The sequence below is a fragment of the Cyprinodon tularosa genome, unplaced genomic scaffold, assembly GCF_016077235.1.
Source record: "Cyprinodon tularosa strain WSP-4 unplaced genomic scaffold, ASM1607723v1 ctg467, whole genome shotgun sequence".
In the NCBI taxonomy this organism is placed as follows: Eukaryota; Metazoa; Chordata; class Actinopteri; order Cyprinodontiformes; family Cyprinodontidae; genus Cyprinodon; species Cyprinodon tularosa.
In genome coordinates, this window is record NW_024039193.1 from 1,343,866 (window position 1) to 1,357,616 (window position 13,751).

The 13,751-nt window shown below is 40.6% G+C and overlaps 1 protein-coding gene across 3 annotated transcripts in view; it reads right to left on the minus strand.

The window, feature by feature from the left end:
• Positions 1 to 13,751, minus strand: part of kalrna (kalirin RhoGEF kinase a) — a 285,539-nt gene that overhangs the window by 76,487 nt on the left and 195,301 nt on the right. For all 3 annotated transcript variants that reach the window (XM_038301435.1, XM_038301434.1, XM_038301436.1), the window contains exons 39-40: positions 1,789 to 1,867; positions 1,537 to 1,704 (exon numbers count right to left, since the gene is read on the minus strand). In XM_038301435.1, coding sequence (XP_038157363.1) covers positions 1,537 to 1,704; positions 1,789 to 1,867 — 247 coding nt within the window. The remainder of the gene's footprint in view (positions 1 to 1,536; positions 1,705 to 1,788; positions 1,868 to 13,751) is intronic.

A 13,751-nucleotide genomic window follows, 5' to 3' on the forward strand; every position in this document is an offset into this window, starting at 1 on the left:
TAATTGTGATTAATCAATTATTTAAACAATCATCAACTAATTTAGTAATCTACCAATTGTTAACTGGAGTATAGAGACTCTGAAACATGCCTTTAGCTGACAGAGCGACCCACCTTGAGCAGCAATTACATGAAAATTGTTATTTTGCATTTAAAATAAAAATAAAACATTTCTGTCTGTAAATATGCTCTATCAAGAACTCTTGAAGTAGAAACATTTTAGTTTCCCCTGGTTTAAATCTGTATAAAACTTCTTTAAAGCACCTTTTACTATCCTGTTATTAAGAGATCGATCGGTCGGCAAATTAACCGTTAGTTGCAGCCCTACTACTTAGACAGTGGAAAGGTTTCGCTCTGTTCAGGTTATCTGCTAAAAAAGAGCTTCATATTAATCCTCCGGCTCTTCCTCGCATCACGCCTCATATCTTTGATTACGGTGTGGAACAGCCAGGTTCAGGTATCTGCTTCCTGCAGGAATAAACTCTCCAACTGTTCGGTGAGGGAGGTGCTGATGCCCGGACAGCAGAACTCACAAGGATTAATCAGAGATGCAAGAATCAAGCCAATTACTATTTTGTTCATGATTTATTTTGAAGAATGCAAAGTATTAAAAGAAATGGACAGAAGCTTAAAAAGTTGATTTCTCAGGACAGAGGCCACTAATGACCATTAATATCATGGGGCAATGAAAAGATGACGGGTTTAAAAGAAAATGGATAAAATAAATGTAAAAAGTCTGGCATAAATGTGTGAATACTAGTGAAAGTTTGCTAATTTAGGAATTCTGCAGTGATTAGCAAAGTGTGAATGATGATTAAAGGTAACTAGACAATGATTCAAGGTGTGAAACAGGAAGTTTGGATCTATGGTGAGTTTGGCCCCCTTCCCTAAAGCTGCTGGAGAGCTGAGCCTCGAGACTAAAACCAGAACTCAGAAAGATGAACGAGCCAAAACCTCGTGAGATCCAAGCCAGCTAAAGTTTTTGTGGGCATCACATGCTTTCTTACTTGTTGTTGGATGAGTTTTTTTCTGAAGCTGTTTTTCCACACCCTGCTATTCCACTAACCGACTTTAAAAACATTATATTATATATTATATATATTAAAACATCCAAGTACTGCGGCTTTACCAACTACCAGCCCCTGCCTTTCTACCACAGGACGACGTTTAGCCCAGAAGCTGCAGCTTCTGAAACCTTCTACATTAAACAATCCAAAAATATGAAGCCTATAAATCCATTTCTGCTCTCTGACCAGAGAAGCAGAAGCAGGGAACTTTGCTTATTCTAAATATTTCTTCTTAATAAAAGTTTAAAAATAGAAATAATAAGATGAACCTATAATCCATTCATTATTTATTTTCTATAGTTTTGTTTCTTCCTACATGCTGCAGGTCACAGCCCAGCGGTTTCAGCTGCAGCCAATCAGATCACAGCAGGTAACATCCAACGCTCCACTCATTGCATCACGGCAGTCAGTCAGCAGAGAGAGTTGCACGTTTCACCGCGAGTGTTCATGGAGCAGGCGGCTCGTCCTACCTTTCCCTGAGCTGAAGAAGCAGTCCATTTCCACACTGGATCGCGAGTGAGACACGCAGAGAGCCGAGCTGGGAACCAGCCCCTCCTGAGGCGGGCTGCGGTCGGTGGTCCGGACCAGACACCAGCCGGGCCGCTCCGTGGGCCGCTCCAACAGCTCCACGGTCTGACCTGGAGATAAGATGAGACAGATGTTAGCTCAGTCTGTAGAAATCCCACCTGGATCTCCAGGAGGAATGTGCGGCTCGGCCTCACCTGTGCTGATGGACAGCTCTGTGCTGCATCCTGCGGTGAAGTCCTGGAGGACCACCGTCAGCTCGCATCCCCCAGAGAGCTGCAAGCAGAGAGAATATGACATCACAACTAGTGGAGCAAAGATGTCCAATCGGTGCAGGTAGCCCACCACAGCCATGTTTGCCTTCCAGACGTATACATCGTTTCTATATTTTAGCTGCTTTCTGCCCCCCGTCCTGATCTCCACCCCCCCGATGAAGATGAGCAGCAGCAGCATGGATGAAAGGACCGAAGCACCATGAGGATACAGAGCTGGTTTGACTTTATACACCGAGCAAAGCGTCAGCGACTCCTTTACACGACTTTATGTCTAATTTACAGCATGGTGGCAGTGAGCCGAATTGGTCAGAAAGGAAAATACTTTCATTAATGACCCAGACGCCCCGATTATATTTATCTCCACTCACACTGAATAGAAAAAGGACCAAGCCCATACCTGTATCTCAAGAACTAAATTTACAGATAAATGGAGCTAGAATCCAGCAGGTCTCAGAAACCAAGTATCTAGGACTAATACTTGACTCACAATTGAAATTTGACAGCCACGCAAAAAAAGTGTCCAGAGTAACAAAAGCAAACTTGTACACATTCAAACTGATTAGAGATTCCCTACCGTTTCACGCTGCTCACAGTTTTGTGTACTCCATGATCTTTTCCCATATAAGTTACTGCATTAGTTCTTGGTCACAAGCCACAAGCACTACTATCAAGCCTCTTCAGATGATATACAATAGAGCTATAAAATCTTAGATAAAAAAAAACAATCAGATCTCATCACTGTGTTAGTCTGAACAATTTAAAAATACTACATTTCGAGAACTTGAACAGAATTTGCTCTGTTAAAACTGGTTTACAAATGCTTGCATGATAAGGCCCCTAAGGTTTTGAGTGACTGTGTAGTTCATCTCAGAGCTGTGGGCTCAGTCACAAGAGGAGCTCACAGTGGAAACTGTCAAGTACCCAGATGCAAAACCTCTTTCGGTCAATCAGCTTTCACTGTACAAGGCACCAGAACATGGAATACATTACCTGCAGAACTGAAGGGAGAGTCAAACTGGGTCCTTTTTTAAACATAAACTTAAAGACTTTTTATTGAGAGGTCAGACATGTGAACATTAATAATCTAAAGTACCTGATCTTGCTTCTGTTATGTTTTAGTGTGTAATTTGTTCTGTTGTTTCTTGTGTACAGGTGCTGGTCATAAAATTAGAATATCATGAAAAAGTAGATTGATTTCAGTAATTCCATTTAAAAAGTGAAACTTGTATATTATATTCATACATTACATACAAACTCATATATTTCAGATGTTTATTTGGTTTAATTTTGATGATTACAAATGACAACAAATGAAAATCTCAAATTCATCATATCAGAAAATTAGAATATTACTGAAGACCAATAAAAACAAAGGATTTATAGAAATGTTGGCCAACTGAAAAGTATGAACATGAAAAGTATGAGCATGTACAGCACTCAGTATTTAGTTGGGCCTCCTTTGGCCTGTATTACTGCAGCAATGCGGCGTGGCATGGAGTCGATCAGTCTGTGGCACTGCTCAGGTGTTATGATAGCCCAGGTTGCTCTAATAGTGGCTTTTAGCTCTTCTGAATTGTTGGGTCTGGTGTATTGCATCTTCTTCTTCACAATACCCCATAGATTTTCTATGGGGTTAAGGTCAGGAGAGTTTGCTGGCCAATTAAGAACAGGGATACCATGGTCCTTCAACCAGGTACTAGTAGCTTTGGCACTGTGTGCAGGTGCCAAGTCCTGTTGGAAAATGAAATCTGCATCTCCAAAAAGTTGGTCAGCTGCAGGAAGCATGAAGTGCTCTAAAACTTCCTGGTATGTGGCTGCGTTGACCCTGGACCTCAGAAAACACAATGGACCAACACCAGCAGATGACATGGCACCCCAAACCATCACTGACTGTGGAAACTTTACACTGGACTTCAAGCAACGTGGATGAAGTGCCTCTCTTCTTTTCCTCCAGACTCTGGGACCTTGATTTCCAAAGGAAATGCAAAATTTACTTTCATCAGAGAACATGACTTTGGACCACTCACCAGCTGCCAGTCCTGTTTCTCTTTAGCCCAGGCAAGACGCTTCTGACGCTGTCTGTGGTTCAAGAGTGGCTTGACACAAGGAATGCGACAGCAGAAACCCATGTCTTTCATACGTCTGTGTGTGGTGGTTCTTGAAGCACTCACTCCAGCTGCAGTCCACTCTTTGTGAATCTCCCCCACATTTTTGAATGGGTTTTGTTTCACAATCCTCTCCAGGGTGCGGTTATCTCTCTTGCTTGTACACTTTTTTCGACCACATCTTTTCCTTCCCTTCGCCTCTCTATTAATGTGCTTGGACACTGAGCTCTGTGAACAGCCAGCCTCTTTAGCGATGACCTTTTGTGTCTTGCCCTCCTTGTGCAAGGTGTCGATGGTCGTCTTTTGGACAACTGTCAAGTCAGCAGTCTTCCCCATGATTGTGTAGCCTATAGAACTAGACTGAAAGACCATTTAAAGGCTTTTGCAGGTGGTTTGAGTTAATTAGCTGATTAGAGTGTGGCACCAGGGGCCATCAATTTTGAACCTTTTCACAATATTCTAATTTTCTGATATGATGAATTTGAGATTTTCATTTGTTGTCATTTGTAATCATCAAAATTAAACAAAATAAACATCTGAAATATATGAGTTTGTATGTAATGTATGAATATAATATACAAGTTTCACTTTTTAAATGGAATTACTGAAATCAATCTACTTTTTCATGATATTCTAATTTTATGACCAGCACCTGTACAGTCACTGTGTTTTCTGTAAAAGCCTAACTGGGAACAGGCATTGAGAATTGGCCTTAGCTAAAAAGTTGTAGTGTCTGACATGATTCATGAAACATACCCATTGTCCCTATCAAATAAACAAAAAAAATAAAATAAAATGTTTCAGAAGTTAAGAAGTGGCAATGAACACCCAACCAATTGGAACTGGTTATAACCTTTCAAATCTCTCTGAAAAATTCTAATTTTTTATTTTTGATTCCCAGTTTTGTTTTGCAGTCGCTGACTGGAAGTACAGTAGTAGCCGTTCAAAATTTCCCCACTTTCTTTGATGGAAACTTGGCTGGTCCTCTACAATTCCTTTTTAAAACATCAATATTTGTACCAAAATTAGAATCACACAACTTTAATAATCCCAGAGGGAAATTACTTTTATGACACAATAGTATTTGTGTCATGATTTGTAGACATTCAGATCTAAAGAGAAGAGTCATCTCCTGGTCAGACCCTGTAATTCAGTGAAAGGGTGGAGACAGAGCAAAAAAATATGCAAGAGGGGCTCACTCCAGGGGCTGGAAGTTGGAGGGGATTTTACAGGGAGTTGGAGGGAAGTGGGCTGCCATTCACAGTTTGACTGGGAAGGGCCATTTGGAATGACTGCTTCTAAAGAAGCTGCAAACCACCAAAATCTGAAGGAGAGTGACCAACCATCTGTACGGCTCAATGTTGATTAAAACGTGACCAGTCAGGCTTCCTGTCATGATAACGATTGGATTATATGATTTAGATTCATCGTAGTGTAGGAAACTCTTGCTTTCCACCAGAGGGATCGATACAAGATAAAAATATTAGGCCATCTCTAGTTTTAAACCAAATCTGCCTCTAGCTTTTCATGACCAGAAGAAATATAAGCCTTAAAGATAACTTCACCCATGTGTGTATCAAACCAATCAATCTGGAAAAACAAAGAAAAGAAACGAAGGTTGGGGGGGGGGGGGGGGGGGGGGGGGGGGGTCATGGCGGGTTCTCAAACAGAACGGCACACACCAAAGAGCTGAGGACCAACAAGTGCTTGGAGTGACCTCTGTAACCCTTGTTAATGTTTACCTCAGGCTCTGGAGAATGAGGCTAAAGCACTGCTCACAGGCTGTAGAGCTCTGCATCAGCCTCATGGCAGCAGCGTAAACAGGAGGCTGTAGTGACTTTATCTCTGAGCTGTCAGGAGGAAACGCTTCCACCCCTAATATCCAACAAATAGTGCCAAATTTTCCCCTGCATGTCCAGACGGAGTTAAACTCTTATCAGGAACCCATCGAACGCCTGCGTCTGTTTTAGAAAACCTTAAAGAACTGAAAGGCAAATATTAACTAAATAACATTTAAAATGTTGAAATATTTCCAGTTTCTTTTTAAGACCCTGTCAAAGAAAAGAGGAGGATTCACATTTAGATAAATGTATAATTTCCTATTTAGGAAATATAAACAGGACCTGATGCAAAATAAATAAATCAAAGCAACGTACAGTAGAGCCGTCTCCCAGTGATGCTGCATCCATCAGCAAAGATAAAAATGAAAGATTTATGAGCTAAACAATCCATATGGCTTTTTGACTTGCTGCTGACGATATTCTAGATGTTATGGTTCATTTTACTCTCAGTTCTGAAAAGGGGTGTAAATAATAATCGTTTTGTATCGATGCATCGATCCAACAACCGACGATCCGATGCATCGATACGTCCGCAAGAGAATCCATTCATGTTTTTTTTTTCCTCTGGTCTATTTTTATCCATTTGCTCCTGGGCGTAATTCTCCCTCCCGTGCTGCGGTGGCGCTAAAACTATTTTGCCCTCCTACCTCGCTTCCTGGTTATACTCTTACAGTAGTGTGTTGCAGTGAGCTTGATGCAGACATTTTTAAATTATGCTCAGTATTGAGGCGTGGTCTGTGCTACACGCTGTGGGTCTAGATACGGCCGAGGCGGCGAGGAAGTGGGGGCGAGTTTAGTCCGACGACGGAGGGACATGAGGGCCAAAAAGAGCGGAGATCCAGGTGGAAAAAGGGTCCCAGCGTTCTCGGGCACCTCGCTCTTCTAGCAGGTCAAACTTCACAAGTTGTTTTCTGCAATTTCGGTCATAAAAACAAACCAAGCCGGCCTCCTGTCTGCGGCACTGTCTGCAGTCAGCTACAATCTGGGAGAGGTGCAGCGGAGCGTCTGTGGAGGGGGCGGGACGTCTGGAGCCGAGGTATTGCATTGCACTGATTCTGTGCAGTATTTTTGCAGTATTTTTTGATGCAACTTTTCTACTTCTGTTATTTGCTGTTGTTTCTAAAAAAAATAAAATAAAATGCATAACAATATTACAGCTTTCATAGATTTATTTCAAACTTGAAACTTGAAAAAAAAAAAAATTGATCGATTAATCGAATTGTATCGTGGTGTATTCTTGAGTATCGAAAATAATCGAATCGTTGGGTCATGAAATCGATACTGAATCGAATCGCCATGATAGGTGTGATTTACACCCCTAGTTCTGAAACAACATAGGCTTAAAAAAAAGATATTCGCTAAAGAAACGTCTTTTTATTGATCCAAGCTGCTGGTATTTAGTCATATCCAAATCAGAGAAATGTGCATTTTCTGATCTCCAATGAGGATTTTGTGTTATAGAAAACTGGGACAGTCATTCTTTTATAACAGGTTTTAAAATCCTAAAGGTGAGCTCTACTTCAGCTGAATTTATTATCAACCGTTTGTTTCTGAGAAGGGTTGGCAGGAAAGCAACCAATTAGAAATGTGTGCTGTAGAAACATCCAGTGAGGAGCACAGAGCAGGTTAAACCAGCCTTTAGGAGCATTCATCCAGAAAGGAGCTTTTCCACAACAGTCTGTCAGAAAAAGGCTTTAATGTATCAGGATAGATCTCCTGCTGTACAGGAGCTGAGCGTATTTCTGAGTCCAAGCAGTGAAGAAACCAGACAAAGTGCTAGAAAGTGTGAATCACTGAGGGTTCAGATGGGGCCATGTCTTCCTCCGCCTTTTGCTCCGTTTTCCCTGTTTTGGAAAATGTTAGGTGGCGTTTGTGTGTCTCTGCGTGTGTTTGATGTCTGCATGCGCATGTTCTACATACGTGTGAGCTGGGCTTAAGATCTCCTAGCAACAAACACCGTTTGCTTCTATAAAGGTGAACTTCTACCTGACAGATGGCCACACACACACCCCGACACACACACACGGTTGTTTTCACTCCTTCTGGCTGGTTAGAGCTCAGCTCAGGTTAAAGAGGAACTGCACTCCAAGTCCAACCAACCTGTGTGCTGCTGGTCACATAGAGCTGCAAACACAACAAAGCTCCTAATCGAGCTAAAATTTATGGGCTCCACTTTATAAGGAGCCATATACTACCTACAAATCTAGGTATAAATACTAAAAATCTATTCCAACAAAGCAAACAATTTATCGTAAATGTTTGACTTCAGATCAAAAATCAGCAAAAACCACAGAAGAAGGATGGATTCAGTTTAACTTATTTATATAGCGCCAATTCACAACACATCATCTCAGGACACTTTCCAGTTCACCAGATCATCCAGTCAGATTGATTCAAAGTTTTCCATCTACGGAAAATCTGCTGATTGCATCGACTCATTGACTGGAATGCAATCCCTCACACTAAGCATGCTTGTAGTGACAGTGGAGAGGAAAAACTCCCTTTTAACAGGAAGAAAACTGCAGAACCAAACTCAGTGAGAGCGGCCATCTGCCGAGGACGACTGGGGTTCAAGGAGACAGACGTGATGGGCAGATTTAATAATGGCTATATGGTTTGACAGATGAGTTAATGAAAGAAGCTAAAGAAGGAATGGAGGGCTGGATGGACGAATTGGTAGATGGATCAATGAGTTATCAGCTGGGTGGAGATTTAATCTGGTTTGGAAGTAGTTAAAAATGTTAAGTTCATATTGTTTTCTCACACCCTGCATTCATTTTAAAAGATTTGATTTCTTTCAGATACAGAACAATTTAACTTGTATATACAGGTGCTGGTCATAAAATTAGAATATCATGAAAAAGTAGATTGATTTCAGTAATTCCATTTAAAAAGTGAAACTTGTATATTATATTCATACATTACATACAAACTCATATATTTCAGATGTTTATTTTGTTTAATTTTGATGATTACAAATGACAACAAATGAAAATCTCAAATTCATCATATCAGAAAATTAGAATATTACTGAAGACTAGGGTTGGGAATTGAAAAGATTTTCACGATTCCGATTCCCTTTTCGATTCTATGAAACGATTCGATTCTTAATCGATTCTTTTTTCGATTCCAATTTGGGGGAAAAAGGAGAACAAACAGTTTGATTATCAGAATCAACTTTGTTTACTTAACTATTGCACAATCTTACAAACTCAAAAAGATCAAGATGTCCACAGGAAATGTGAAACTGGAGTAACATCTGTGTTTAAATGAAAAATGAATACAAGAACAAACTTAATAACCAACAATGTCTAATAACAAATGATGGGATAATAACCTATTTTAAATAACAAAAAATACTAATTATAAAACAGTAGTAGGGAAAATTAACAGTTCTTTTGCAGAAAGATGAGCATATCTGCTTTTTCTGGAAGGATACGGGATCTTTCAGCGCTTATGGTGTCTCCAGCCGTGGAGAACACCCTCTCAGATGGGGTGGAGGAAGCCTGCACACAGAGGTAGTTTTCAGCCAGTCCAGATAGCAAGGGCAGCGTATCTTGCTTGTTCCACCACCACAGTGTGGCGCTATCCCTGCAGGGGATGGAGGGCAAGCTTTTATAGAGCTGGATTTCCTGATCTACCCTCTGGGCTAAGGAAAGACGGGGCTTTGATTCACAAAGTGACCGCAGCACGTTGTCTTCCTCCTCGAATAGTTCTTCCAACTTGCGTAACTTGCGTAAGTTGCGTAACTTACGTAAAAAACGTGACGTAAGTCGTGCTCCCCAGAGCCGGCGCTCTCGGCTCTGGTGCTGCGGGAATCGAAAAAAGAATCATTCAGCGAGCTGCCAAACGATGCCATGGAATCGAAAAATACGGAACCGGTTCTGAACAGGAACCGGTTTTCGATTCCCATCCCTACTGAAGACCAATAAAAACAAAGGATTTATAGAAATGTTGGCCAACTGAAAAGTATGAACATGAAAAGTATGAGCATGTACAGCACTCAGTATTTAGTTGGGCCTCCTTTGGCCTGTATTACTGCAGCAATGCGGCGAGGCATGGAGTCGATCAGTCTGTGGCACTGCTCAGGTGTTATGATAGCCCAGGTTGCTCTAATAGTGGCTTTTAGCTCTTCTGAATTGTTGGGTCTGGTGTATTGCATCTTCTTCTTCACAATACCCCATAGATTTTCTATGGGGTTAAGGTCAGGAGAGTTTGCTGGCCAATTAAGAACAGGGATACCATGGTCCTTCAACCAGGTACTGGTAGCTTTGGCACTGTGTGCAGGTGCCAAGTCCTGTTGGAAAATGAAATCTGCATCTCCAAAAAGTTGGTCAGCTGCAGGAAGCATGAAGTGCTCTAAAACTTCCTGGTATGTGGCTGCGTTGACCCTGGACCTCAGAAAACACAATGGACCAACACCAGCAGATGACATGGCACCCCAAACCATCACTGACTGTGGAAACTTTACACTGGACTTCAAGCAACGTGGATGAAGTGCCTCTCTTCTTTTCCTCCAGACTCTGGGACCTTGATTTCCAAAGGAAATGCAAAATTTACTTTCATCAGAGAACATGACTTTGGACCACTCACCAGCAGTCCAGTCCTGTTTCTCTTTAGCCCAGGCAAGACGCTTCTGACGCTGTCTGTGGTTCAAGAGTGGCTTGACACAAGGAATGCGACAGCAGAAACCCATGTCTTTCATACGTCTGTGTGTGGTGGTTCTTGAAGCACTCACTCCAGCTGCAGTCCACTCTTTGTGAATCTCCCCCACATTTTTGAATGGGTTTTGTTTCACAATCCTCTCCAGGGTGCGGTTATCTCTCTTGCTTGTACACTTTTTTCGACCACATCTTTTCCTTCCCTTCGCCTCTCTATTAATGTGCTTGGACACTGAGCTCTGTGAACAGCCAGCCTCTTTAGCGATGACCTTTTGTGTCTTGCCCTCCTTGTGCAAGGTGTCGATGGTCGTCTTTTGGACAACTGTCAAGTCAGCAGTCTTCCCCATGATTGTGTAGCCTATAGAACTAGACTGAAAGACAATTTAAAGGCTTTTGCAGGTGGTTTGAGTTAATTAGCTGATTAGAGTGTGGCACCAGGGGCCATCAATTTTGAACCTTTTCACAATATTCTAATTTTCTGATATGATGAATTTGAGATTTTCATTTGTTGTCATTTGTAATCATCAAAATTAAACAAAATAAACATCTGAAATATATGAGTTTGTATGTAATGTATGAATATAATATACAAGTTTCACTTTTTAAATGGAATTACTGAAATCAATCTACTTTTTCATGATATTCTAATTTTATGACCAGCACCTGTAAGAGCTAGGTTACACTGCTGCATTTTAGACTTTGAACTTCTAAGCTTCTCCATTTTCATTAATTATTATTCATGAAGGATAAAAATAAATGAAATACATCTTCAGAGCCGACTATTTGATGAATGATTCAAAATGAAAAAGGCACAAAAGTTCTGCATCTTCATAATCTTTTCATAATTGTTGCAGGTCCCTCCCCTCTATCGTTTTTTTTTTATATTTAACGATAAATGTCCCCATTTAGGTGGTAAGGTGAGGACCGGGATGCACCAAACATGTCCATGACATAGCAAAAGTATCATGTATAAATAGATTTAATGTTTATTCATTTATATGTAGGATGTTCTTTTTCTGGGTGGATCATCTAAATAAGTGGTCCTCCTAATTGTCAATCACTTTGGTGACATTTTTCTGTAACGCCATTCTAGGTGTTAGTTACCATTTTCACTTACCGGTGGAGAGTCTGACGTATTGGAGAAATCGCAAATATTCTTTTGGAAAGTAAGCTTGTATAAGTGATGCAAACAGCAACTTTTAAACAGAGCGTGCACGAGGAGAAATTGGTTCATGCATGAGTTTAATAGGTGTTCCCTCTTGGGAGCGGGCACAGGGTTGTGCATGTGCATTTTTTATTTTTAAATTGGAGAGGGCAGATCTTTTATAAAAATTCGCAAAAATCCTCCGCTATACCTTTAAATATATCACTGAATTACACAATTAAATGCTAAAAAAATACTTTATAAATAAAGAATAAACTAACTTTTTATCTAAAAAAGGTTTATCTATTCATAAATATAGAGTAAAATGATACGGATTTTTAGGGGGTCATCAGACTGTTAGGTTGTCATTTTTGGGGTCACAGGGTGAGATGTTTGGTCAGCCCTGCCTGTAGAGGGATTAAACTTACCAGGTACAGGAATCTGTTTTAGCTAATCTGTAACTCAGGATGGTGAAACAACTGCAGAACTCCATTTGTTGAAAGAAAAAGTGTTTTTTATCTATCTAGGTCTAACTAAATGGACAGAAAAGGAGGAACAATGAGAGTAATACTCAAAGACGTGTGTGTTTTGATCCGAGGCTTTTCCCAGAAATTTACTGTAAAATAATGACATTTTTATTCTGGATAAAATATAAAAGATGCCTTGTGTAAAATGCAGGTAAAGCTTTGCATCATCTCTCTGTAGGTGAAAGAAATAAAGATTTATCTGCTTCCGGCATCGTGACTTAATGATTTAATGATTGAACCAAACCTGCAGCCATGTAAACTGATGAATGTTGGGATTATGGAGCGGCTGAGTCCACCACCCGAGCACAGCTGGTGAAACAGATTTCCTGTGTGAGACTTTAAGGTTGCAGAGCCGTGCTGCTGCACTAAAGCAGGCGGCACAACAAGTTCAGCCCATCATAGAGGCAGGAGAACTTCCTGCTTCTGGGTGCCACCCATAAATCTTTTACTTCTAACCAGGATCATTGCAGCTGACATTCACCCCTTGATGGAAAGAGGTTTCTTATTTTGAAGACTGTTGAAAACTAACAAAAAATTATCACATTTTTGATCTCGTAGCACATAGAGTATTCATGTGCTCCTTCATGTAATTTGAGGAGCTTCAGGGCTTGATTTGTCCTGTTTTCTGTAAACACCAAGCATCAAATGTTAAAGTTGAGCACATTTAATAATGATCAAATAAAAAATTTTAAACTTCATCTTGCAGATGGTGTTTGACTTCTGGAACATTCAAGATCATCAGCAGATTATTGTTTATGCCTTGTTGCTGCAGCAATGTGACTGGATTGTACCTCCATTTCATTTTCAGACTGATCCAACTGGCTTGTTTTGTTTGAGACGGTGGGAACTCTGCTCTGCCTTCATGTCATGTGACCCCCCCCCCCCACCGTGTACTCCATACACGCATGCGTGCACATGAAAGCTTGTGATGGTCATATGTTTCACTAGCAGACTGCCCAGTGATGAGATGGAGCAACTGGCATGTCAAAGTCATCTCCTGATGCAGATTTACAGGTGCTGGTCATAAAATTAGAATATCATGAAAAAGTAGATTGATTTCAGTAATTCCATTTAAAAAGTGAAACTTGTATATTATATTCATACATTACATACAAACTCATATATTTCAGATGTTTATTTGGTTTAATTTTGATGATTACAAATGACAACAAATGAAAATCTCAAATTCATCATATCAGAAAATTAGAATATTACTGAAGACCAATAAAAACAAAGGATTTATAGAAATGTTGGCCAACTGAAAAGTATGAACATGAAAAGTATGAGCATGTACAGCACTCAGTATTTAGTTGGGCCTCCTTTGGCCTGTATTACTGCAGCAATGCGGCGTGGCATGGAGTCGATCAGTCTGTGGCACTGCTCAGGTGTTATGATAGCCCAGGTTGCTCTAATAGTGGCTTTTAGCTCTTCTGAATTGTTGGGTCTGGTGTATTGCATCTTCTTCTTCACAATACCCCATAGATTTTCTATGGGGTTAAGGTCAGGAGAGTTTGCTGGCCAATTAAGAACAGGGATACCATGGTCCTTCAACCAGGTACTGGTAGCTTTGGCACTGTGTGCAGGTGCCAAGTCCTGTTGGAAAATGA